General features: G+C 45.8%; 2 protein-coding genes across 4 annotated transcripts in view; one reads left to right on the top strand and one right to left on the bottom strand.

Moving 5' to 3' along the window:
* raph1a (Ras association (RalGDS/AF-6) and pleckstrin homology domains 1a) overlaps positions 1-20,380 on the top strand; it is a 60,777-nt gene extending 40,397 nt beyond the window's left edge. For all 3 annotated transcript variants that reach the window (XM_061053684.1, XM_061053686.1, XM_061053683.1), the window contains 11 exons: positions 6,493-6,570; positions 8,296-8,370; positions 8,840-8,924; positions 12,544-12,665; positions 12,766-12,831; positions 13,236-13,379; positions 13,525-13,635; positions 14,612-14,710; positions 14,838-14,958; positions 15,074-15,204; positions 16,769-20,380. In XM_061053684.1, the coding sequence (XP_060909667.1) occupies positions 6,493-6,570; positions 8,296-8,370; positions 8,840-8,924; positions 12,544-12,665; positions 12,766-12,831; positions 13,236-13,379; positions 13,525-13,635; positions 14,612-14,710; positions 14,838-14,958; positions 15,074-15,204; positions 16,769-19,141 (3,405 nt within the window). In that variant the 3' untranslated portion in view covers positions 19,142-20,380. The remainder of the gene's footprint in view (positions 1-6,492; positions 6,571-8,295; positions 8,371-8,839; positions 8,925-12,543; positions 12,666-12,765; positions 12,832-13,235; positions 13,380-13,524; positions 13,636-14,611; positions 14,711-14,837; positions 14,959-15,073; positions 15,205-16,768) is intronic.
* Positions 20,381-23,335: 2,955 nt separating this feature from the next.
* LOC132986955 (acetylcholinesterase collagenic tail peptide-like) overlaps positions 23,336-27,001 on the bottom strand; it is a 7,547-nt gene continuing 3,881 nt past the window's right edge. The window contains exons 7-15 of the mRNA XM_061053682.1: positions 26,932-26,997; positions 26,753-26,779; positions 25,985-26,029; positions 25,863-25,898; positions 25,697-25,777; positions 24,848-24,944; positions 23,770-23,879; positions 23,565-23,684; positions 23,336-23,453 (exon numbers count right to left, since the gene is read on the bottom strand). Of these exons, the coding sequence (XP_060909665.1) occupies positions 23,436-23,453; positions 23,565-23,684; positions 23,770-23,879; positions 24,848-24,944; positions 25,697-25,777; positions 25,863-25,898; positions 25,985-26,029; positions 26,753-26,779; positions 26,932-26,997 (600 nt within the window). The 3' untranslated portion in view covers positions 23,336-23,435. The remainder of the gene's footprint in view (positions 23,454-23,564; positions 23,685-23,769; positions 23,880-24,847; positions 24,945-25,696; positions 25,778-25,862; positions 25,899-25,984; positions 26,030-26,752; positions 26,780-26,931; positions 26,998-27,001) is intronic.

Raw genomic sequence — 27,001 nt, 5'->3', positions numbered from 1 at the left:
GGCTTCATTGAATGAATCTTTAAAGGCGTGTGTGTGTGTGTGTGTGTGTGTGTGTGTGTGTGTGTGTGCGTGTGCGTGCGCGTGCGTGTGTGTCTGACAGACGTGACCTGAGAGGACACTTTTAAGCAGCCTTGGCTCGTTCTGCTCGGTAATGACTATTTGGCGCTGAGCCCGTTTCAGTATTAGAGCTTAGTAGGTGAGCCGTGGGCAAGCTAACACCAATCAATGCAGATAATGGGACCAGCTAATTCTCTAATCATTGTCTGTGGTGCTGCTGCTCTGTCGTTGTTGTTGTTGGTAACCCAGATCTGTATGACGGTGGAGGGGCGGCCTTTTAGGACTGAAACATCTCAACCAATGTAACAATATCAAGGAGATTAAATATATTTCTGTTTGGTGTTTTTTAAGCTTTACGACATGATGTAGAAGAACGTCCTGGGATGAAAGTCTCCTGATAATATGTGATGTTGGACATTCTGCAGCTCTTAAGCTAAAGCTGCGCGAGTCTTAATGCTAAGGGCAAAGTTGTATATTCTGTGTGTGTGTGTGTGTGTGTCAGAGTCGGAAAGGAGGCTTTATTCTGATTGGATCGGCGTTGTCATGTTTTGAGTCCAAGAAACCACTCGATTGGATGTTAGAGGAGTGGACCAGATCCCCAATGATAATCTTCTTTGGTGCAAAGAGGGGTGATTCCCTGTAGGCTCTTACACGTGCACACACACACACACACACACACACACACACACACACACACGTGCACACACACATAGCAGAAGCTGGCAATGGGCCATGTCATTTGTCTTTGTAATGGCATCACAGAGACGTTCACATCCGCTCCTCCCCGTTTCATCAAACCTGTTTCAGGGGGTCATATCGAGGTTTGGGTCAAGCAGACGCCAGCTGGTAACCTTCTGACACCACGAGGATCTCTAATTCCCTCATAGTGGAAGTTGAAACTGTGTGTGTTTTGGGGACTTCTGTAAAGAAGAACAACAAGATAGTTTCAATTCAGATTCTAAGTATTGTCTTTTCTACCCAGGCCCGGTTCTAACTCAGGCGCTGGGTAGAAAAGAGGTCACTGTGTTTTCGCTGAGCCGAGGACTTTGAGTGTTAGGTGGTTTTCCAGGTCCGGTCACATTCGTTCAGGTAGACGATGGTTTGTTTTTTCGGTGTCAGTGGGAAGATTTTACAGGAGTTCTGCTATAATTAGTGATGATCCTATAGCGTCTGATTTGCGAGTGGATTTAATGCAAATTAACGTTAGCCTGAAGGTAACCAGTACAGATAACGCTGGTCACGCCGTGCACCAGTCGAGTCGGTTATCTTCCAGTTTAAAGTGACACAGCCTACATACAACTCAAGTCAAATGACTGCTAAACCACTATGAGATACCGTCCGATCACCGTGCAGGTTTACATCCGGGTGGTAGAGCTTTATGGCAGCACCCCCCTCTAGTGGCCGGCGGATGCATTACAGCTTACACACAACATTTGACCGACATTGAAGACATGAATTAATAAAAATATTGACTTTTTTTTTTAAACTATTAGTAATTCTGGCGCTGACTAGTGAGGGTGACGACGTTTAATAACAGAGGCGGGTAATTGTGCAGATCCCTAGCAATAATACAGCGCTAGCTAACTCTGCAGAGCGTTCATTTAGCATGGCGGTCAGAGCTTTGAGAACAAATGAATGTGTTTGTGCGTGTGTGTGTGTATTTGAGGCTTTGTGCATACAGTTGTATGTGTGCAGTTATGTGTCAGTGTTACACTGCCTCAGCATTAAATGCAACCCACCCTACACACACACACACACACACACACACACACACAGCTGGCCCACTTCTGCCGCCCCGACATAAGCCCCCCCGTCGCTCTGCTCCACTCTGAGCCCTACGGCGGCTCAGGAGGGACACATGACTTCAAAGACAGCAGGATGTTTCCTGGCACACGCTAATTTTAGTGGCTCTATAATGTAGGTCAAGAGAATATCTATGAGACGTTAATGCTGCAAGCTGGAAACGACGATGATGATGATGATGATGAAGAGGAGGAGGAGGAGAAGGGTGGGGGGGGGGGCATACTGCAGTCTGTGATTGGCTGTTTATAAAGAAAACAGCAGAAATATAAAAATGTCAGATCCAGACTGAGGGATTGATCTCATCATGCAGAACGTGTTTTAACTGTGAATGAATGGAGAGATTTAATGATGATGAAGACTAAAAACAGATTATTTCATCATCCTATTTTAATCCCCCTAAAGCTGTTTGTTAACTCTGTTATTAATGGCTGAATTAATCGTATTATTAACCAAAATTTGGGTATTATTTCTAACAGAATTTTAAATGAGATGTCTCAAATATAGAAGTCTTATCGAGCTTGTTCACATGGACTTGAGTATCCCGGTTCTGGTTCTGATCATCTTCATGATCTGGTGTTTACCTAGACATGTTAAATACTCGTATCCTCTTTTACGATCGCTCCGTCTAATTCGAGCAGGCGCCTGTGATGTTTACTTTTTTTAACAACGCAAACGGCGAACATTTTGAAATCGTAGAAAGTAATGAGACGTCTGTGGATTATTGAGGGCTCAGCACTTTTAACTGACACACATGGCGTTGTAGAGATGAAGTATCAGCTACAGTTTCCCCTTCCCTCCAGAAGTTAGACGCTCTCGTTGCCACCGCCGCGTTTTGTTTTCGCTGACACGTCACTCGGCTGAGGCGGCGCCCGCACAGGTCGTCGGCAGCTGTCAGAAGCGGGAAAATGAAGCCAGTCTGGTCGTGCAAAAAAAAAAAACATGAAGGCTGTGATGATGAAGATGTTGAAGGTGGAGATGAAGGGGGGCCATGACGATGATGACGATGTAGATGCTTAGTGACACGCTTCAGCCAGCGTGCTGCTGCAGGCGTCTGAGATTCTGTTGATCATGAACACGAGCGAGAACAGACTTTTGACTCCAGCTGACACAACATGTAGAACTCAAGAGTCGCTAACGATGAAGATGCTAACGCTAATCAGCGACGTGACTGGTGGGTAGATGTTTCCTGAAGACCTCGTCCCGTTGCTTTAAACGTCGACCTTTGTGCCTCGCTCTTTAAAAGGCTCTTACCCACGACTTATCATGTAACACATTACACTTTATCAAACATAATCTTCTGAGCTCCTTTTCCAGCAGATTCAAATCTCTGTTAGTATTTATACTTAAGCTCTGAAGCGTGTCGGGTTCCAGGTTAATGTACTCTTGAGAGCAAACAGCCGACCAGCGAGAGTTTAGCTTAAACGATGACAGAGAACGGAGAGGACGACGTTTGGAGAAGACGAGTGAAAGCAGTGCTGGGGGTTAGAGGTCAAACCCCCTCCTCACAGCCAAAGGTCCAGAAATTAAGTCAGTTTATTTTTAGCTAAATAAACGTTTCTGTCTTTTCAAATAACGAAAGCGAATAATTCTAACCAATCAATTGGTTTTGATTTTAAAAATCTAAACCAAGGGCAATTTTGGCCAAGTGGTTAGTGAGCGCGCCCCATGTACGGAGGCTGTGGTCCTCGAAGCGGGCTGTCCAGGTTCAGATCCGACCTGTGGCTCTCTTCCCTCTCTCTCTCTCTCTCTCTCTCTCTCTCTCTCTCCCTCTTCCTGATTTCTGACTCTATCTACTCTCCAGTCTCTACCACAAAGGCACAAAAAGCCCCAAAAATAAATCCTTAAAAAGACCTGAACCAGACAGAAGCCTGGATCTGTTTAAGTGCACCACTTGTGTTTTGCTCCCTCCCTGTATGCTTGGTGTTAAGAACTCACACGTGCGCTGATCTCTGCAGTGATCCAGTCGGATGTAGAAAAGCAGGAAGAGAAAGCAGACAGCCGCCTCGCTGTCTCTGAATATTTAAATCTGTGTTTAAGAAAAAGGCATGCAGGGTATGATTGTTCTGATTATTAACTGTCTGATAGTTGATGAGGTGGGGTGAGAATACAGCTTTAAAGACGAGAGGGGAAAACTGCAAACACAAAGTGTTGTTGGACTCGAAATCGGTCTCCAGACTTTTGGAAGGGCTCGGTCTAATCTTGGAATGGAAAGTATTTTCACTCGGTCTCAGACTGGGCGCACTCTGCACTTTCAATCAAGACCGGTGAAGACCACCACTGATTGGCTATTTGTCCACGTCATATGGCCGCAACCTTCCCGGTGTTACGGTCTAAGTGAGGGACACGCCCCCTAAACTCAAGATGATGGTTTTTCAGAAATATTTATGGTCTTGGTCTTGACTCAGTCTCGACCCCTAAATTTCTAGTCCTGTCTTGGTCTTGACTCGGTCTCAATCCGTAAATGTCTTGGTCTTGGTCTTGGTTCTGGAGCAACCTGGTCTCGGGTTAGTGTGGTCTTCCTTCCACGAGGCTACAGACCTGTGATGTGTGCGATGTACAAATAAAAACAAGAGGAAACCGAAAATGTAAATCACATCAAATCTGCAAACGTTTGTTTACCTGTCGTCGTGTTGTCTTTGTGATATCGATGATGTTCCGATCTGCTGACAGACTGAAACATCTTGTTGTCGCGTGTTTCATTCAGGCGGCTTTTAGAGTCCACTCTCGAGGAACAGATCTGATGTCGGTGCTTCGGAGTGAAATCTATACATTAAAATCATTGTAGCTCGAGTTAATCTTCTTCAATCGTTAATTCAGGCATTAACCCCGACACAGGAACATATTCTCGTCCATATGAAGCAGTTTATGAGCTTAAACGGCTGCGGCTCAGAGGATGTGTGTGTTTTGTGTGTGTTTGAGTGAGTGAGAGTACTTGAGGGGGTTTTGGGGGATGCCGATAAGCAGATTGGCTGCTAATCTCCTCTTCCTCCTCCCCATCATCTTCAATCCATTCTGCCCTTTCGCTCGTGCACAATACAAGATCCTCTGCTGCGTTTGTGGGGGTGACAAGTGGAGCGCAGACGGATATGCAGACGCTCATGTGAGGTGAAGGGTCTGGAAAAGACCCCTGAAGATCGAGCAGCATACCAAAACAGCACAAGTGATGAAGGAGACGGAGGCAAAGAGGGAGTTAGAAAATGGGAGTGAAATGAGGACGAAAACACAACTCTGAGGAAAGAAATATCAGATAAGAGGAGTGCAAAGACGGAAGAAGGAGCGGAGAGAGAGTCTGCGAGGGGGGGTGGGGGGGGGCGTGAGAGCTCGAGATAAAGAGATCAGAGCCTCTGCATGCGAGTTGGCACAGCAACGGCGCCCCTCCCCCACCGCTACCCCGTCCATCTCTACCTCCCTCCCTCTATCTCAATCCCTCTATCTCGCTCGGCCAGGGAGGATGTGACAGGACAAGGTAGCATCCTTCAGCTCGGTGTGACAGCGAGTCGAGGAATGAATCAGCCAGCAGACCGAACAGGAAGCCCGATCAGTCAGTGAGGACGAGAGTCCCCTCAGTCTTTTAAATCTCGCCGAGTGTTTGGAAACCTGCAGCTCAGTCAGGATGTAAGCGGCCTGTCAGATGGATGTTTTTTGCACATTTTTGCGCCCTTTTTCTTCGCCTGCAGGTCGTGTGTTTGTGTCTGCAATCTTCACCGCTGGAGTTAAGACTTCTTCTGCTTCTTCCGCTTCCCATCGTCTCCTCTGCCTCTGGTTCCTTCCCTCGCAGCGGATTGTCCCAGCTCAGTCGTATGTTTGGAGCTTAACAATGCGACGCGATTGTGCACACTCAGAGAGATAGGATCTGTCATTTCAAGGCAGAGCTTCTCATCGGACTTCAGACTTTCTCACATGCTCCGTGAATCCACTGTTCCGGCTTCAGCTGCAGAGACACATCGGCTTCAGTGTTTGCATCTGTTTTGGGAAATGTGGATAATCCTCCTCTAAAGAGACAATAAACATCTACTAACGTGGAGCCACCCGAGGCTTTAATCCAATCTCATTTCCGGGCAGCCAAAATAATCTGGACATAATGAAAATGATGATAATGAAGAGGAGGAGGGGGCCAAGCGGGTTTTGCGTTGGCGTCCAGACACGTCTCATGAGTCCTCACAGCTTGGGCAGCCTGGAAAGTGCACCGCTGTCTCCTTTGGACTAACCTCGGGCGACTCTTTTGGCTTTCCGTTTCTGGCTCTTTCACTTTTTTTCAGGAAGACATTTTCATGCAAACGTTGAATTGAACCGGACTAATTTAACCCGGGATACTCGGATACTTTCTCCGCCACACTTTGCAGATAACACCCTGGACTCTCTGGACTTTAAATACCGGATATAACGTTTTTATTTGATGCAAAGCAGACACAGAAGTGTTGTTCGTTTACGAGAAATCACCTGAAAACAAACAATGAATTCCTGTTGGAGGGGTCAGGTAGGAGCAGATTGTAATGAGCTTGTGTGTCCTTAATACGGATTGACAGAGAGAGAGCTGCAGAATGATCCTGGTGCTGCTGGTTTCTGTATTGACTGATCATAATGTTTGCTTTCTGTTTGTCAATGTGTGTGTGTGTGTGTGTGTGTGCGCAGGAGGAGCAGGCTGCCAAGCTGAAGGCGGACAATATCCGGGTGGCCCTGGAGAAGATCAAGGAGGCTCAGGTTAAAAAGGTGAGTCCGGGTCACACCCACGCTCGAAGATGATGAAAATTTGTGGTGCGCGTTTTTGTGACAGATGCGGGTCTGCATCTGGCACGTGTCCAGCGGACTCGTTTTTCTGGGTCAGGTCAGTGTTACTCCACACTGAAAAGCTGCGGTCAATAACAGCTGGGGTCAACATGCACACACACACACACACACACACACACACACACACACACACAGCACTCAACATAATGACCATAGCAAGTTAAGTCCCAATCCCACGGAGAGAGAGAGAGAGAGAGAGAGCGATAGTGGATTATCAACCTGGATTACTACACAAAGACAGAACCCGTCTACCTGCCGGAGTCCGTCAGTCGAGAATCTTTGAGCGCTTCCTGTCACGTTTACACACGTGTTCACGCTGCTCGCTCCTCTTGTCCACCTCAGAGCAGTCGGGTCAAACGCCACTCTCTGTTCATAAAACTCTTTGAACTGCAATGCATGATGGGACATATTGTTGGCTTGTTGTACACTACTTTTCACAATGCATTGTGGGATACAATGAGAGGACTATATAGGGGTGTGAAGATGCTCACTCTGTACTACAGAATGGCGTGTTCACTATAGCGTGAATAGGAAGTGGTTTTGGAGGAAGCTCGTGATTCTGATCCCGTTAGAAAAAAGAAAGAAGAATGCCGTTTGCCTTCCTGATGTGTCTTTATGATATTACTCATCATTCAGACAAAGAATCGACTGCAGCTTTATTTTTAAGATTTTCAGGAAAGACAGAGCGCTCACTCTCACACAAACACAGAGAACAAACAATCAACCAAAGATTTTTAGGAAGACAGAGCGCTCACTCTCACACAAACACAGAGAACAAACAATCAACCAAAGATTTTCAGGAAGACAGAGCGCTCACTCTCTCACAAACACAGGGAACAAACAATCAACCAAAGATTTTCAGGAAGACAGAGCGCTCACTCTCACACAAACACAGAGAACAAACAATCAACCAAAGATTTTCAGGTAGACAGAGCACTCACTCACACAAACACAGAGAACAAACAATCAACCAAAGATTTTCAGGAAGACAGAGCGCTCACTCTCACACAAACACAGAGAACAAACAATCAACCAAAGATTTTCAGGTAGACAGAGCACTCACTCACACAAACACAGAGAACAAACAATCAACCAAAGATTTTCAGGTAGACAGAGCACTCACTCACACAAACACAGAGAACAAACAATCAACCAAAGATTTTTAGGGAAGACAGAGCACTCACTCTCACACAAACAACCTCCCCAAAATACAGAATTAATCAACGATACGGCCGTAACAGTTTGTAATTTTACTCCCTGTTTCTTCTTTACTAAATAAAAAGTCATACTTGTTCTTACTACTCAAGGCACTACTACGAGTTTGAAATTAGGGTTAACTTAACTTGCTAATCTTCCTCACGAGCGATATGTAGTTTGTTTCCTCGTGAATAAGTAACAGTTATGTCGTTTTAATATTTCATGCATCTTAAGTGTTTTTCTTGCGGGGAGGCCTCTAAGCAACAAGCTTACTGCAGTGATACAGTGATGATGTCACATCCATGGATGACTTATTGTAAGATAGTGTTCGCAAAAAGATTTCCTTTAACAGCCCGAGCTAAGAGTTTAACTTGATACTGATCATTTAAATGATGCTCTCTCTCTCTCTCTCTCTCTCTCCCTCTCTCTCTCTCTCTCTCTCTCTTGTAGCTGGTGATTCGCGTTCATTTGTCGGACGAAAGCTCAAAAACCATGATGGTGGACGAGAGGCAGACCGTCAGACAGGTAAGACTTGTAGTCCTAGCTCTCTCAGTTGTTTTAAATGTTGTCATGATAGCATGTTTCTAATAAGCTCCACGAGCAGAAACGTGCTCAAACTAGGATCAATATTGGAGATGCTTTTGAAAAATGGAGAGAGGTTAGAACGCAGAAAGGTTCACAGACCGATGCAGAGCTGGCTAAACACTGAAGCTTCAGTGTCCACCACATGCCACCGGATTTGTTTAGAATTTAGACTGCAGTACCCACTTCAAACACTAGGTGTCAGCGTAACATACTGCTCCTTTAAATGCATTTTCATTAGCAAAAATAAATGTTATATGAGGGTCGGGTGCAGATCTGCATCTTTAACAGCTGTTGAAATAGCATCAGAATAACTATTAGCGTTATAATCAGCAGAAGCAGCATAATGAACACAAGTGAACAACAGAGTCTTCAGAATATTCACAGTTATTATGACTCCTCTGCTCTTCAGGTGTTGGACAGTTTGCTGGAGAAATCTCACTGTGGTTACAGTCCAGACTGGTCGCTGGTGGAAGAAATCAACGAGCTGCAGATGGGTGAGCACACGCGCACAGACACACACACACAGACACATACACACATATTGTTGCATGCTAGGTTTCAGTCCGCTCTTCATCACGTCATCTCCACATTGATGTATTATGAAAATGTTCTACATTCAACAAACTCGAGATGCAAAGAGATTGAAGTCGCTGCTGCAGAGCGAGCAGGAGATTCAGGCATAATTCAGCAGATTAGATTCATTATTCACATCTCTTATTGTGTAATTGAATTAGCTCGCTTCAGAAAAGGAGCTCAGGATCCTGCAGGGACTCAAGTGTTGATCTTCAGATTGATCCGGAAGTTCTGACTTTGGTGAAGATGTTTTGAAGCAACAGATTTACAGAGCGTACGCCTGACTCAGGCTTCAGGATAATCGGGACGATGTGACGTCTGATTCCTCCTTCCTGACGATCCCGTGGGCGTTCCCAACTCGAGGCTGCTCAGATTATTTCGCATTGTGAGTCGTATGAAGAGCCAAACGTCCCCGATCTGCTCAGAGATCACCAGGGACTATTTATATCAAACAATGTTTGATATTCAGGATTTAAAGTTTTGAGGATTACGTCATGAAAGGATCTGGCAGACGTCATGCGTGACTACAATAACCACGAGAGACGAGGGAGACCAGTAGTCATGGCGTCCGGAGGCGAGATGCAGCCCCGTGTGAGCTGGACCGCTGAGATGCATCTGACAGTTACAATCTGACCTCCAGCTCTCACTCACGAACAGACCATCCACATTGACCTCGTCTCTACAGAGATTTCTTCATCGAAACTCGTTTTCTACGTTTTTCTCAGAAAGAATTCTAAAGTAACCTCCGGCGGTCTCTGTGGTCACGTGAGGTGGTGCGTTCCTCCGGCGGGATGATCTCAGTAACCTCCTGTAGTCTGTGATGTGCCGAGATCGTATATACTCTTTAGTGTGTTGTAACAGTTGAAATTGCGGAATGTACCTTTAAGACATATAGTGTTGCTAAGCTACTTGGTGAGCGTCTTTGTTTAATCCTTGAAGATAGTTTGAGCGGCGCTTCTGCCACGCATGGCGCCTGTAAGCGAGCTCCTACTGTCCTCTCAACTCAACCGTGATGTAAGGGTTCCTGTGGACGCCATGTTGCTCATGCATGATTAAATAGAAGTGGTACAGCCGGCTTTGCAAGGTTGATGTGTAGTTTGTAATAAACGACGAGCATTGTGGAAACCCCAGACGAGTGTGGTTGAACTTAATGTCTCCGCCCCTCTCCAAATCGATGCTAACCCCGCGGCACGGACACAAACCGTTACAGTGTGCAGGCTGGAGATCATAGACAACCCGTTAGGATTCTCCTCATGGTGCGTGATGATTCCTCACTGTGAAAGTCCCGCAGACTTCAGACGCTGAAGCGATTTGACTGGTTGGATGTTTTCCAGACTTCCAGGTGTGTGTGTGTGTGTGTTTAGAGACGGACACACCCGAGAACATTTGTGTTCAGAGTTCAATGACATCGCGCCCGGCAGTGAGCATCAGACTGCACAGATATTCAGCAGCACAGATGTGAGAATGCATACACACACACACACACACACACACACACACACTCATCCCTCCCGGGGCTGTCATGATGTGTGTTCTCTATGTTCTCTAGCACACACTGTACTACGAGCTTCACTCCGCTTAACACTCTTTGACACACACACACACACACACACACACACACACACACACACACACACACACACACACACACACACACACACACACAGTCCTTATGTAGGGCCAGTTCAGTGATGCGTGTGATCTAACCTACATCTTCAGGGCTGAGCAGGCAGTCAGCAGCGTTATGAAAGAGAGAGAGAGAGAAGGTGAAGTGCAGCTCGTTCGGCCTCGTCACACAAACCTAAACCTCCTCAAATCTGCTCCACGTGTGTTTTTTTTTTTTTTAAACCTCGACTGATGGCCAGCATTCTGCCCGAGGAAGATTTGAACTGTTTCTGTTAATTAAGAAAATAAGTGTTGTCTGTCGCTGCAGAGGAGGAACAAACGTTTTGACAGCACACACACAAACACACACCAGCACCACCTGCCCCCTGCTGAGAGCCCTTTAGCAAGAGGGCGACTTTGTGTCGGATCATAACCTCTGACTTTCACAGCTTTGCCTCCGGGACGGAGCGCAGAGGACGCTCCGTTTTTTTGTACACAAATGGAAAAAGAACGGTTACTCAGTATAGAGAGAGGACAGTGTTTGCGTCTGTAACACGTGTTACAAGATGCAAGTTCCTCAAATTCAATTCCAACACCTTCAATGCAAGAAGTGTAAAGATTCTTCAAGTGGTCTCATGTTTTCATGAAGCTGCAACCTCTGGTGTTAGGTAATGATCGACGCAGACGTGCAAATGACTGCAGTCCCTCCAGAGTCCACTCCCGTATGTTCCTGCAGGGGGCGCTGGAGTCCCATCGATGCCGGTCTCCATGCTGGAAATGCTGTCTCAGCCTAACTTTCAGTCGACCTAACGACAGGCTGAGAGCTGGAGCTGAGGCGGGTTTTAAGACTCCTGACAAACTGTTACACCGCACCCGCCTGTCAATCAGGTCAGCTACATGCCTGATTGTGAATAACTCTTATCCGTCATCAAATCAAAACGGATGAGTCATCAAAACATTCACCCGTACAGTGTGTGCCGATCAAGACATGAGCTAATCAGACCTATTTGGTTTTTTGAACCAGGCTGTAAACATGTTAATCTCTGCTGTAAAAACAGGCTGTTTAGAATGGGTGTGTATGTGACTTCATGTGCTTCTGCAGCCAGCCTCTAGTGGACACTCGAGGAACTGCAGGATTTTACACTTCAGCGTCGGCTTCATTTTTCAACACCGGAGGATGCAGCTTGCTCCAAACACACAGCCAATAAAAATATGTTTCTAACTCATAGTGCGGCCCGTTGTGTCTCCAGATGATCAGTATTCGTTGTCTGTTTACTTTCTCATGAATCAGGAAGCTTTGAAATGAAAACAGTTGCTCAGATTCGTAAACAGTGTTCCTGCAGAGTCACTGTCTGAACTGACCTGGTCCTAAATCGGAGAGAATGAGGGACACTTCTGTTGTCGTTTGTCTCGACAGAAGTCCGAATTCAAAGTGGGTCATCATGGCTGCTTTGGTTTTGTGTGCTTCAGTCCTCAGAGGAAAACATGTGAAAGCAACTGAAAGGAGGCCGCGCTGAAAGACACACAGTTTGAAAAGGGGGGGGGGCAACGAGGGCAGCAGATTGCCACGAGCCATGTTTCCTGTAGGGAGCGGAGTTATTAGTGAGATGCCCTGCAGTCCTTTACATTTTCACATTCAATAAAAATATTGAAATATTGGGAAATGTTATTGGAAATCTAAAAAAGAGTCTTTATTTCTGACTCTAGAGAGGAGGGGGCGGGGGGAGACAGCTCTCTACAATGTTAAGAAATTAGACTGCAGTACCCATTTTAAACACTAGGGGTCAGAGTTACATACTGCTCCTTTAAATACATTTTAATGAGCAAATATAGATATGAAGTCATATGTTGTTTCTTTACTGAATCGGGTGAAGGAGGGTTACACGACTCTCCTGAGAAAAAAAAAAAATGAAGAACCTGTTTTTCTCTGTGCAGAGCGGATCTTTGAGGATCACGAGAACCTGGTGGAGAATCTGCTGAACTGGACCAGAGACAGCCAGAACCGCCTGATGTTCACCGAACGCATCGAGAAATACACTCTGTTTAAAAACCCTCAGGTGAGAGGCACCCTGACCTCGCCCGCACCTTTAGAACCCCAAACAGACCTTTCTGTATTTCTAACCTGTGCTCCGACTTTATCACCTTGATCTGCTGCAGAACTATTTGTTGGGGCGGAAGGAGACGTGTGAGATGGCTGAAAGGAACAAAGAAGCTCTGTTAGAAGTAAGTTTGTTCTCTAAGTGTCCAGAGTTAGATGTTCTGGAGGGCTGAGTGAGTCCTGTTCATGTTCTCCAGACCCTGAACAGACAGACTGTATCAGTGGAGGCAGATCCTGCTCTGAATGAGTCTCGACTTTGATGTTATCGACCTGTTTCTGCTTCAAAAAGCTGAATTTATTGACTCTCTTCTTTATTGAATTTAACCTTTTGATTTTGCACTCAAAGATATGAGTTTAACCAGCTCCACTAAGTCATGCAGACAGTACTGAAACAGTGTATGTGCCTGCAGCCTACACCTTGATGTTTTCAATAATTCTTCACCAGGATGTGACCCGTAACACTTGTCTGTTTAACTGGTGAGATGTGTTTTTATTTATGCGTGTGTGTGGGCGTGTGTGTGTGTTTCAGGAGTGTTTCGGCGGCAGCTCCGTGTCCGTCCCTGAGATGGAGGGTGTTTTGTGGCTCAAGGAGGACGGGAAGAAGTCGTGGAAGAAGCGCTACTTTCTGCTGAGGGCGTCGGGCATCTACTACGTCCCCAAGGGAAAGGCTAAGGTGTGTGTGTGTGTGTGTACCAAACAACAGGATTTCATTTGACAGTAATTATAACTTTAAGACATTTAAGCAGGAAAAAAAGACTCATGAAATGTGTGTGTGTGTGTGTGTGTGTGTGTGTGCGTGTGTGCGTGTGTGTTCGCAGGCTTCCAGAGACCTGGTGTGTTTCCTCCAGCTGGATCACGTGAACGTCTATCACGGTCAGGACTACAAGAGCAAATACAAAGCTCCGACAGACTACTGCATGGTGCTCAAGGTACGCCGCCATGATCCCACAGATACAGTCACTACGGCAACATGGACACAAGTCGATGTAATAAAAATCTGATCAGAATAAAAACCTGTCCTGTAAACACGTCAGTCAGAACCGACAGGGCTGCTGTACGCCGGTCACTGATTGGATCAATATCCATGTACACGCTTCTTCTGCTCGTGTCTTCCTGGTCTGGTTGAAACTGTTCTTACTGAGCGTGTCTGACCGACGGTTATGTTCTGAGGAGCAACATCTGGAGGCGTGCAGCGCATTTTGTGCTCCTCTTTTGGTCCAGTCAGACCGACAGGAAGCTCTGCTCATGTCTTCTGAAGAAATTTTCAATTCATGAACACACACGTCGCGCCAGAATCAGATCGATTTATTTGGCGTCCATTTTGACCGTGAAGCTGGAATCAGTGATCAGAGTGATTTAAATCGGGCTGAATTCATTTTGCTCATGTTAACGTAACCATAAAGACACAGGCAGGTTCTTGGGTCCAGAGTCCTGCAGTGCCACCTAGTGGTGTGGCAGTCATGACGCCTCTTTTTTGAGAATAAATAAATAAACTGTGAAGTTGTATGTTTGTGATCCTTTCAGCTGAAACAACATTATTAACCCCTCGAGAGGCAATTTGTCTGCAGCAGCTTGTACATGAAAACACACACATGCACTGTACAGTAGTGTTGTACTACTCCAGATCGGTCTTGGTTTATGCTCCTCCAACTAGCAACACCTCACACCTCACTGAAAGTTCCTACCTAAAGTGTGTGACTTGAACTCAAAGGCGACACCCAAAGACGGTACATTACACCTCTGTGACATTTAGACTGAAGGTGAAGCGTCACAGGTATAAATGTTGTGCCCTGAAACGGCGGTCCGATCAGGGCTTATGTTTTTCGGAGACGTTTTGCTTCTAAAAGAGTTCTGATGAGTAAAGTTTCCTGCGGAGTCATGCAAAGTGTTTGCTTCTATTTATAGCACCCTCAGATCCAGAAGAAGTCTCAGTACATCAAGTACCTCTGCTGTGACGACATCAGAACCCTCCAGCAGTGGATCAACAGCATCCGCATTGCCAAGGTAAAAAACCCGAGTGCAGAGCGAGCTGTGTCGTATTCTCACATCTGATCCTGTAGGAACACACTCAGTCAGACCCTTACGGTCTTCATACCTGCTGCAGTTTCACAGCTTCTAATGTCGCTTTCAGTACGGGAAGCAGCTGTACATCAACTTCCAGGAAGCCATGAGGAGGACAGAGGCCGCCTACGATTGGTCCTCCCTCTCTTCTTCCTCCATTAAGTCAGGATCGAGCTCTTCCAGCCTTCCAGGTCAGTCCGTCTCCTCTTTTTTTTAAAAAGATTATAAAGGCAGTAACATGTTTCATTTTGAGGTGTTTTACAGGTTTTACAACTACAAAACATGCTTTTCTATGTGTTACAACAGAGTCCCAGTCCAACCACTCCAGCCAATCAGACAGCGGCGTATCCGAGATGACATCATCAGGCCACACCCGCTCCCAGAGTGTTGTCAGCTCCATCTTCTCGGATGCCTGGAGGAGAGGAACACAAGGAGAGGTATGAACACACACACACACACACACACACACACACGCTGTCCTATCCTTTCCTGTCATTGTACTTTTTACATGTGAACTACATTACCCATGTTACCCCTCTGCTTCCCTGCCAGAGGTCAAAGGTGAAGGGACGTATGCCGGTTCCTTTTTGTGTAGGAGGAGGAGGAGGAGGAGGAGGAGGAGGAGGGAGTGGAGGTTAGACAGGAAGTGATGTAACCGGCATGTTCCCTTAAAAACACTAAACTGTTTGTGTTGACGATTTGCAGTGACCCAGTGACCTCTGACCCTACTTAAATCAAACGCCATCGGTTAGGTCGAGGTGTATGTAGCGACACTTTGATCTTAAAAAGTCATTTTGTGGAGGATGTACATTTTCATGGTTACATCTGTCAGGTGTTGGGCAGTGTTACGACTCGGGGTGGGACAAAATATCAGCTGACGTTCTCCACTTTACCTGCTGTAGATACGTAAAAGTACTGATGACATTCTTTCAATCGAGGATGTCATACGACTGTTGTGTGTTTCTTACGAGAAGCCTCAGAACCGCCATGACAAACTAAAATCATTGCATCGTTCAGTAAACATAATGAATGTCGGTCAAGAGTAACCAGTGCTTAATGAGAAAACCCTGAGGTCACAGAGAGAGCTGGTCCGGCAGGGCAGGAGGATTTCATATCATGTCATGACTGTTATATGAACATATGAAAACTGAGTCTAAGGTCCTGTAACCCTGATTTTAAAAGACTAACTTTGTGGTGTGATGAATGTCCTAACCAACAATAATAAAATAAAATAATGCTGTGAGAAAACAGTTTAAGACTTTGAAGTTGGACTTATTAAATACTGTTTGATACCATGTTTACAGCCTATTGGACATCTCAAGCCTTATTTTATACCAATGATGGTAATGTGATCGGTCATGTTGGTTATTTAGCATCTCTGCTAAATGGTACGGTTCATGTTAGGGCCCGACTGATCTGGGATTTTTGGAGCCGATGCCGATATAAGCGAGAGGAAAAATTCAGATACTGATATACCGTGAGATATCTTCCTCAGATCTATGGTTGATCTTTAGAGATAGTTAGGTAGATTGTTTGCATTCACACTTGCAGAAAACTTGAAATTTGCCGGAGGAGCTGCATGTGTGAACGCAAACAGCCCAATTTTACATTAGCACTGGTTTATGTGGTAAACAGTTCAGAAAATGGACAGACAGTCAGTAGATAGTTTATCTCTTGCCTGCAGAGAAAGCTACAACGAATGGGAAGTCTACAGTTGCTGAAGTAATCGTTGTATGACAGCAGAGTTAATCCATGTTTTCTAACTGGCCTTCCTGCATCACGTTTGGAATTTGAAATGTGGTGTGTTTTCAGACTGCACTGGTTTGATGTTTGCATCCTGTCTTGGGTTGTTTGAAAATGAACTTGGTCAGGTTGCAAACTTATTTGTCTCTCTCTCTTTTGTCTCTTTTCTTGCATTCATCCTTCCCTACCACTTTGCTTCCCCCCCCCCCCCCCCCACCTCCACCTGTTTCCTTCCTTTTCCTCCATATTTCCCTCCAGATGATGAGGATCGATCCTATCAGTAGGCCGATCCCGCTCCAGATACCTTCCATCTCCCCTCAGACTCTTCCTCTCTCTCAGCCTCAGACTCCACCCTCCCGATCCAGCTACACCGATGGCCTCGTCCAGTCTGAGGATTCCTCTCCATCACCGCCCTCGCCTCCTCCACCTCCGCCTCCTCCTGTCGCAAGCGTGGTCCATCAGGCAGCTCCTACCTCCTCGTCATACATCAAGTACAGCACGCTGGCTCGCCTTCAGAACCAGAACCAAGCCAGGACACAGACGGCAGGAGCTGTCCCACCTGCCCCTCCAAACCAGACCTCCAAACCCAACTACAATACCCTCCCAGCTACTTACAGCACCCCCGCTTTGCTACCACCTTCTCCTCCACCGCCTCCTCCACCGACGGCACCAGCTCCTGGTTCAGCAATGGCGGCACTGAAATATGGTGCAACAAGCCCTTCTGCTCTCCTACCACCACCACCACTGGAGGAGGACCTGCAGGAGCCCTCCTACCTTCCACCTCCTCCTCCAGAGAGCCTTGACGCCAATGGAATGCCTCCACCTCCCCCTCCAGAGCCAATCCTCAACTCCTGCCCTCAGCTCTGCAACAGTGGCCTCCAGCAGTTCCTGGCACAGAAGTTTCCCAACATGGTGTATGACTTCAACCTAGAAATGGAGGAGGAGAACTGTCCTCCTGTTCATCCACCTGAACTCTCTCCGCCTACTTCCCTCCAAGCTCAACGGCCTCTGTCCCCAAACGCACCCCCTCCTGCACCTCCCAAAACCTTCACGGGTGGGTTTCCACCTCAAACTGCACGCAAGCCCTCGGGTCCTTCTTCTCTTCCGATTGCCCTCTCACCTGTGTCACCAACACAACCCCAAAGCAACCACGGACCCTTTAAGAAGCAGCAAAGTTTCTCAACAGGACACTCCCCAAATCAGCCACCTCCCACCCTGCCAAAGCAGCACAGCCTCTCCTCCAAAAACCTTGCCATCTCTCCCTCTGCCTCCTCTTCTTCAGTCTCCATCGCTGCTGCTACCTCCTCTTTGGTCAAACAGATTGTCAACCAATTCCCAGGAAACACTACCCCTTCCTCTTTATCTGCCTCCAGCTCCATGGAAGGATCTAAGTTTAGTGCTCCTCAGTCTCCTCCAGCGGTCAAGGCCAAACCTAAATGGCAGCCAGGAGGCGTTGCGGCCCCGCAGTCCCCAGAGTTCCCCCCGCCTCCTCCAGACAACTCCATTGGAGAATTCCCTCCTCCACCTTCTTCAACCTCCAGCAAGACAGGATCCCCCATAAAGAAGTCACCTTCCTCCTCATCCACAGGATCCACCAAGCGGGGCCCTCCACCAGCTCCACAGAGAGCCTCCTCCATCAAAGCAGGCGAGATCCAGGACGAGAGGCCAAAGAAGGTGGAGAGCCTTGTCAGTAAATTTGCACAGGCTCCTCAAACAGGAACCTCGTCCAGCTCCTCGTCAGTGACGGGTTCTCCATCCAAGGAATCCTCCACGCTTCCCGCTCCGCTCCCAAAGCCAGGGAAGCTGAATTTGGCAAACCTCCCATTGGCGCTCCAGGGTCTGCAAACCGGCCAACACCACCAAGCCTCTGAGTTCCCATCACCTCCTCCCCCACCTCCCCCTGCTAACACTCATCACCTTGACTCCCCTGACTACTTCCCGCCTCCCCCAAGTGACTTTGAGCTTTTCCCACCTCCTCCCCACCCTTCGGAGTTCCATCACCCGCCAAAGGTTGCCGTGGTGAACCCCCAGCCTCAGATGCCTCCACCTCAACAGGTTGTTTCCTCCTCTTTGTCTTCATCTTCATGGAAACAAGGCTCGCTGAAAAAGGGCACAGTCCCTCCTCCGATGCTGAACCGTCGGAGCAGCAACACAAACCAATATGACAATACAATATCAATGCCCCTGTCACCACCCCCTTTGTCTCAGACCCCACCTCCTTCTCTGTCCTCTTACTCCACATCCTCCTCCCCAATCCCCCCCACCTCCCCAAAATCAGCGGGGCCAAGCTCTTTGGCACTAAAGCCTCTTTTCCTGGAAGACCTCAACCGTACCCTTAAGAGGAAGTCGGTTTCTCGCCATGGCTCGCTCACCTCTTCCAGCCTCATCCCCTCCTCTAAGATGGAGCCTGTGGGCACCATGGACGACATGGCACTCCTCCCGCCTCCTCCCCCTGAGCTCCTGCAGCAGCATCAGGGTGTCCGAGGACAATCCAAGACTTTGTCCCGTCACCACACACACTCCCAATCCGCAAAACATGCCAACATCTCAGGCTATGCAACGCTGCGGCGAGGTCCACCGCCCCAACCTCCAAAACGGGACCAAAGCACCAAACTGACCAGTGACTGGTAGGAGGCCAGGACACGAGGTGGAACCTAATGAACTAAACTGACTTTTTAGGTCCCGCCGTTCCTGCAGAGAAGAAATAATCAATGTCTGTCTTGACTTGTCCGTCTCTCCTCATCCTAAACCATCTAAACTTGGACTCTGAACACGTAGCAAGTCGTCTTTCCTACTCTTAATCTCAGATTATGATTGTTCCTATTAGCCTCATTATTACTACCATCCTCATTATTAGTATCATAATCCTGCGACATGAGTAAATATATATATGTAAATATATATATCTGTATACAAGCAAGCCAGAAGATTCACCTATCAAGCTTTTTTCACGATGTCTGTGCAGCTTTGCATTGAAATATTCTAAAAGACGAGACTTGAACGACAACAGCAAAGAGACAATTTGCTGCAGAAGAACTGGTACTGCATGGCGCCGCGGCAACCGAAGTAGCGTTACTCATGAAGGGAAGTTGAAGGAAAAAAAAAAAAAAGAAATGCAAAAAGTGGGACGATGTGTATAGACATGTACGTTGTGGACTGGCGGGGGAGGGAGCATTGCCATTTATTTCAAACCTTTCTTTGTGTGTGTGTTTTTATATAAGATTATTTAATACTGGAAAGATGTTATTATAATTATTTTAAGTTTTTAAGAAGTGTTAAAATGCGAATGAGTTTGACTGGAAGAGCGTCTGTACTCTCAAAAATATGTTGAAGTGTTGGAAGAAGAAGTAGCAAACAGCTGAGTTTATATTTGGATCATTTAAGCCAATCATATTTCTTACATTTAGAGCACCATGGCTGATTGGTTGGTGACTACAAAGGTCTGAGACTCTGGACTAATGTAAAGCATGTAGGGCTTTGCTCAGATTAAAACCGGTTCTTTTAAGATTTCACATCAAATTGGGAACTTTTGGAGCTAATTGACCTTCTTTCCTATCCAGACCTTCCCAACTTTTCATCTGTCCAATGACCCTTCTAGATTTCAAATCGTGACTACCAATCAGTTTTGCAATATCTGGATGTCGACCAGAACCTCCTGTAATCTGAGCTCAGCCTTGCCAGTCACCAATAACAACCAGCTACATGTTGGTGACCTTACTACCGGTTTCTTTGAGCAGACTCCTCTGTAAATTCATCACATAGCTTTGCAGTTAGCTCGTTTTTTTTCATAGCTTGTAGACCTTTAAGCTCGACGGTTACCATGAACTGAAATGTCTCACAGAAGGTAATAAATCAATCACTTGTTTGTCATCTGAACGTCTGGTTAATCACTTTGTGAGTTGAGTATTTTAACGGTGTGAGCCCTGGGAACAAGTGCCTGAAAACATATCTGCTAAAACTTCTCACAGGTGCTGCATGAAAGACGTACCGTGCAGAGACCTTCGACCGTTACTTCTGTGATGTTAGCCATTAGCTCTCTGACTTCTGAGGTGCCATCTTTGCCAGACACTGCAAGCCGAAGGACAGGATCTGATGTTGGGAAACAAGTTGCAGCTAACATGTTTGAGAGTGCAAGGGTCAGACAACAGACCTCTCTCTAGGACTTTATGTGTCACTAAAAGAAGAGATTCTGGAAATCAATGTGACAGACTGAAAGACATAAAGGTTCCTCTGTAAGTCATAACAAACATATTTCTCTGCATATGCTTTACTATAGCACACCCTAGTGGTTGCATTAAAAAGGACACTGCTGGCTGCGTTGTCATGCACAGAGGCTGCAGACTCAACTTCTTTACTTTTGCAACCCTCATGTCTATTCCCCTTATTTCTTACTTTGGTATTTTATACGTCTTAGTCTCCTCTGCACATCACCGTGTTTGTTTTTGTGACATGGCTTGACCACCTAATCCCCGTGAATGAATCAGGGACAAACAAGAGAAGCTCTTTGAATAGTTTAGCCTAGTTTGTTTTAATCAGATTTCATCCTGATGTGTAAAGTTACTGATCCGATCAAATTTAAGTTATTTCAGTTTTCAGGGCATGTGTCCCACATTCATTTGGTGCAACATTGCAATTAGTAATACTGAATGTTTTTTAAAACCCTGATGTTTTAAGAACGTTTGGACTAAAGAAACACTTTAAATCTGTCTGTTTTTGGCTCTGTTTGTGGAGCTTCCTGATCCTGCTGACATCAAACTAAAGTGCTTCGAGTTTCTCAAAGAAAGAGAAGAGCCCTCTTAAACATCGTGAGGTGGTGCCAGGAGGCAGAAGGCACTCTAAAAGCAGAGACACTTACGAGAAATATTATGATGGATGCATCCTTAGATACTTAGAGAATCAAAAAGTCAGGACATAAATAAAACAGTTATTCACTTTTTTTAAGGAACATGTCTGAAAAAATGTAATCTTAAAGGAGCAATATATAACTCTGACCCCTAGTGTTTAAAATGAGTACTGCAGTCCAGGTTCAAAACATTGTAGAGAGCTGTCTCCCTGCCCCCTCCTCTCTAGAGTCGATGCTCACGCAGGTTGCCATGTGGTGGACACTGAAGCTTCAGTGTTTAGCCTGCTCTGCATCGGTCTGTAAACCTTTCTGCGTTCTAACCTCTCTCCATTATTCAAAAGCATCTCCAATATTGATCCTAGTTTGAGCACGTTTCTGCTCGTGGAGCTTATTAGAAACATGCAGAGGCTTTTTAGGTCGGGTACAATCACTTCTATCTGAACCAGTTCTCTCGCCCGCTTCCATCGCTGCAACACCTGTTGGTTTGACCTGATAACTGCTCTCATCTGGCAAACCGAGGGCCGTCCAAAACGGCCGTGTGGGGGTGCCTTAAAACTGCCTACCTTCTCTGGTCCTAACAAATCCAGAGCATTCAGGACCAGAATCTAAAGTTAGAAGGAGGACATACTGGCTGCTGCATTGTTGTCAGAGAAGCCAGCACTTCAACATAGCATGTTTCCTTAATGTCTGATCATATAGTAAGGTCACTTTATCATTTCACTCACTACACATCTCACTGATTGGTCCTTTAAGTGCTGCAGTGACATCAGCTCAGACACAGAAGCTAGAGAAGTAAACGTCTGTAGTTAATTAGCCTGCTGCTTCATACAAACATACGTTCGCTCTCCTATATCAGAAATATTTTAAAGTACTGCGTCCTGATCTCCTGAAAAAGGTTTCCCACTTTGTCAGCTCAGAGGTTTTAAGATTGTTCTTGGTTTGTGTACCTTAATGAATTAAACAGTTTCCAGCATCTCTTTGTCGTCTTCCTTCTCATCACTGAAGATTAAAAATGATTTGCAAGATATTTCAACATCAGTGCAAGAACACGATGTCAAAAATGTGATATTACCCCCCCCCCCCCCTTTTTGATTTTGAATGTGCAATCATTTGTTTTTGAAGTGCTCTGATTTAATTTATTCGTATATTTCTATTTACTAACTGGTTTCTGCTCATTATTAATATAAATCTGTTATGTTCTATTGTTGAAGAGGAGACAGAAGAACAACTTCCCGTGTGCACTGACATCATCATCATGCTTAGTTTCTGATCAGTGTGTGGACATGATTGTCTCATGACGAGCACACGTCTGTTCTTGGCGTTCTGTTGATTCTCTCACCTCATGGCGCCGTGTGAAGCGTTAGAGTACATGTTGAAGCGGTTAGACTGAATCTTTGTGTCTTTCTAAGGGAGTGGTGTGAGGCGTTCAAACACAACGATACTGTGCTGTTTTCTTGCCAAAATGCTTATGTTCAATAAAATGTTCAAATCAAAGTTCTAACGTGTAGCTGTGGTACGTCAGAGTCCTGAGTTATTGATGAGTTTATGAGAAGGTCACTGTGGTTTCAAATGAAACTTCTTTTATTTTACCATCCACACCTTTCCTTTAAAACATCAAACTATGGGTGAAAATAACTTGAAGTTTACACAGTGTTGTAGACAAGACCACACTAACCAAGACCAAGACGTACCCGAGACCAGAGTGCTCCAAGACCGAGTCAAGACCAAGATCAAGACCAGGGCAGGGTGAGACCGAGACCATAAATATCACTGAAACATCCTCATCTTGTGTGTGGGGGGCATGTCACTCACTTAGACCGTTACACAGTAACTTGTCGACTAGTCCAGGGGTTCCTTAACTACACATGTTCTTTCAAATAAAAGCACAGCTCAGACCCACTTTTAGGTCCCGCCCCACCAGTTGAGGGAACTCTTCAGTATTTAATCAAAATGAAGAAACAACACGTGTTTGAGAAGCGGAACAGAGGACAGGTCAGCCTTTATTTCTCATGACTGGTTTACAGTCACAGCAGGACTCGTCGCAGTTTAACCACAGTCCGAGCTGATGGTCGGACGGGTCGGTCAGGGTCCGAAGTCCTCCTGCAGGTTCAAACAGGAACACAAAGAGAATAACAGAAGGTCAACCAGCGGTTAAACCTCTACCAGTAGAGGGAGGGAAATGTGTTTGTACGTCTCTGCAGCAGTATTTACCAGCACGTTGATCCACTGGGAGTCAGAGTAGATGTAGAGAGAGTTTCTGTCCGTCCGCAGCACCATCACGTTCTCCCCCCGAAGCCTCCTCATCTGTCTCTCCCCGTTAGCTATAAAGATCTGCAGAGACACACACAGAGGCCCGTTTGACCCAGAAAACATATCATGGACCTGGAACTGACATGAATCCAACAGTGACACTGACCGTGTTGACTCTGCCCTTCTGCGGTTTGGGAGTCTGAACCTTTGAACAGTTACATTTGGCTGACGGGCCGCCGTCTCCTTCGTCTCCCTGCAGACCTGGAAGGATAAACACTACAACACAAAGTACGATTAATCAGTAAGAACGGAGAGAGGTTATCTGTACAACATTATCAGACTGACAACATTACATTTAATATCTTATAATCTACTTTACCAGAAACTACATTCTCGGACATTTTTGCCTTAAAGAGATGAAGAAAGACTTGAAATGCTGCGAGGGAGTGAGAGGAGGATGACGTGCAGCAAAGGGCCGAATTGCATTCGATCCACAGACTGTGAATATGAAAGTTTGAAGCCTGAGTGACGTCACCTGTCTGTTCCTGCAGGGGGCGCTGGAGTCCCATCGATGGCGGTCTCCATGCTGGAAATGCTGTCTCAGTCTAACTTTCAGTCAACCTAACGACAGGCTGAGAGCTGGAGCTGAGGCGGGTTTTAAGTCTCCTGACGAACTGTTACACCGCGCCCGCCTGTCAATCATGTCAGCTACACGCCTTATTGTGAATAACTCTTATCCTTCATCAAATCAAAACGGATGAGTCATCAAAACATTCACCTGTACAGTGTGTGTCGATCGAGACATGAGCTAATCAGACCTATTTGGTTTTTTTTAACCAGGCTGTAAACATGTTAATCTCTGCTGTAAAAACAGGCTGTTTAGAATGGGTGTGTATGTGACTTCCTGTTCTTCTGCAGCCAGCCTCTAGTGGACACTCAAGGTACTGCAGGATTTCACACTTCAACACCCCGACGTTGCTGCTTGATTTCGCGTCCCAGAAATCTTAAAAAAGCCAAACAGGAAACTTGAGGATTTTCCGCCTCTGTACTTCTGGTTCTATCTTTGACTTTCAGTGTAAAACATGAAGATAGAATCGGACAGAATCTTCTTCTTTATGAACTCAAACTCAATCATGCGCCCCGGTCTGATCTATATTTGTAAGTTTTGTTTGTATCCACATACTGTTTTTTTTGATACTACTCAGATAACACCTAGAAAGACACCATGATGGCGAAGAACTCACCTTGTCCAGGTAGTCCAGGATCTCCAGTCAGACCATGCAGTCCTGCAGGACCAGGATGACCCTGCTTTCCTGTAGGTCCTTGAGCTCCTTTCAATCCCTGCACACAATGATTTATACATTTATCTATTGAGTGAATAATTAGCCTTTTATGTGAGGACTTCCTTTCTCAAACACTCTCAGTTCATTTGTCCATTTTTAATTTGTCATGTCTCAGAAACATTCTCTTCATTAGTATTCAATCAGGTGATCACTGAGAGTTTATCTCACCTCTACAATATTAACACTTTGTAGATAACAGCACATTAAACGGGGAATCCAGTGTCAAAATACCAAAAAGGTAGAAGAAGATTTGAAATAGCTCCATCAGATAATGATGTGAAAGTCACCTCTTCTTCATTTAGGCCTTAACATATTTAAAAATAGGGGGAAAGAGCTAAACTTAAAGGAGTAATATGTAATTCTGACCCCTAGTGTTTAAAATGGGTACTGCAGCCCAGATTCTAAACATTGCAGAGCGCTGTGTCCCCCCGCCCCCTCCTCTCTAGAGTCGATGCTCACACAGATTGCCATGTGGTGGACACTGAAGCTTCAGTGTTTAACCAGCTCTGCATCGGTCTGTAAACCTTTCTGCGTTCTAACCTGTCAGACACTACACATCTTACTGATTGGACCTTTAAACACAACTCTGATGGCAGCAGAGACCATTCCCTCTAAAGACCACATTCAGAAGAAGAAGAATCATAACTGCAATCAAACTGCAGAAACATTAAGACAAAGCGCGATCATCTCCCCTCCTACATCATGGTTTATTTTACTCTAAAATGTTAGTTTTCATCTGGATTTACTCACCAGACTTCCTCTGACTCCGGTCGGTCCTCTGGGTCCTTGCTCCCCTCTCTGCCCCGGATCGCCCCACTGACCCGGGTCGCCCTTGAGAGAAAGGAAATGTTTCTCAGTTTGTCTTTTATCCTAAACTGACAACTGTTTAACTTATTATTGCAGTCAGACTTCCTACCTTCTCTCCTGGTCTCCCAGCGAGGCCACGCTCTCTCTGTGGAGACAGATCGATTGGTTAAAAAGAAAAAGAATATTTATTTATGTAAAGTGTCAACACATTAAACTCAAGTTTCCCCTCACCATCTCTCCACTGAGCCCTCTGCGTCCTTTCAAGCCTTGTTCACCCTGATGGACAGAAGAGAGAAGATGAGCGACAACTCGCAAACACTAAATGTTGCTCATCAGAAATGAAAGGTAAGGAAGCCCTAAGCGGACAATAAAGGTCACATTTCCCTTCTCCAACAGTAAACTTCAACTTGTCTACTATCAGCTGATACCAAACTTGAATTGATCAGATGAACGCGCTCAGGCAAGTTCGTTCAAATAGGTACCCTGTAAGTGGAGAAAATTACGCTTTATTGTGAAATTCACAAAATCGTGGCAGACTTCCTGTTGACATTTCACCACAACGTTAATTGACTTTTTTGTAGGTCTTTGCTCAGTTAAAAATGGTCATGCATGTAGCCGGAAAAAGCCTATTACGGGAGGCCTTTTAAAGAATTTTCTAGGGGACGCCACTTAGCCATTTTGCCTCGCACTTGTACGTGAACCCTTTCAAGCGTAAATTAAACGCACTCTTGAACTTCGTGCAAAGTTTGTTGAGTTTTCGAGCATGTTAAAGACCCCAAATAAGCGATTAGTTTGTGCACAGAATAATCCCTTCAGTTTCAAAGGGTCCTCGCTCCGAGGTCGTGCTCGGGCCCTAATAAGTCAAGGCAGAGCAGACGACATGAAGTGACTCATGATTGTGGGCAAACTGTGTAAAACAAAATGTATGGATGCATAAGGGGCTTCTCTTTGTGGTGTTTAAGGTTTTTAAAATAAAAAAAAGAGACGTGCATCACTCACCCTGAATCCTCGACGGCCCTTTTCACCCTGCAGGGAAACACACAGAACATTAATGACCTTTTTTCATGTCGCCACCTCAGATCCACCAGCGAGGTTCTCCTCTGCAGCTCACAACAACACGTTCTAACTTTCTGTGATTCTGACTGAAAAAAGGAGGAATGAACTTAAAGTGAATGAACCTTCATCATTCCAGGAGTCCCGATGTCGCCATACAAACCTCGCCAGCCTCTCTCACCTTTGTCTCCCTGC

Source organism: Labrus mixtus, chromosome 13, assembly GCF_963584025.1.
Source record: "Labrus mixtus chromosome 13, fLabMix1.1, whole genome shotgun sequence".
In the NCBI taxonomy this organism is placed as follows: Eukaryota; Metazoa; Chordata; class Actinopteri; order Labriformes; family Labridae; genus Labrus; species Labrus mixtus.
Note: the sequence above shows the minus strand (reverse complement) of the source record. Positions and strands in the feature narration are given on the sequence as shown.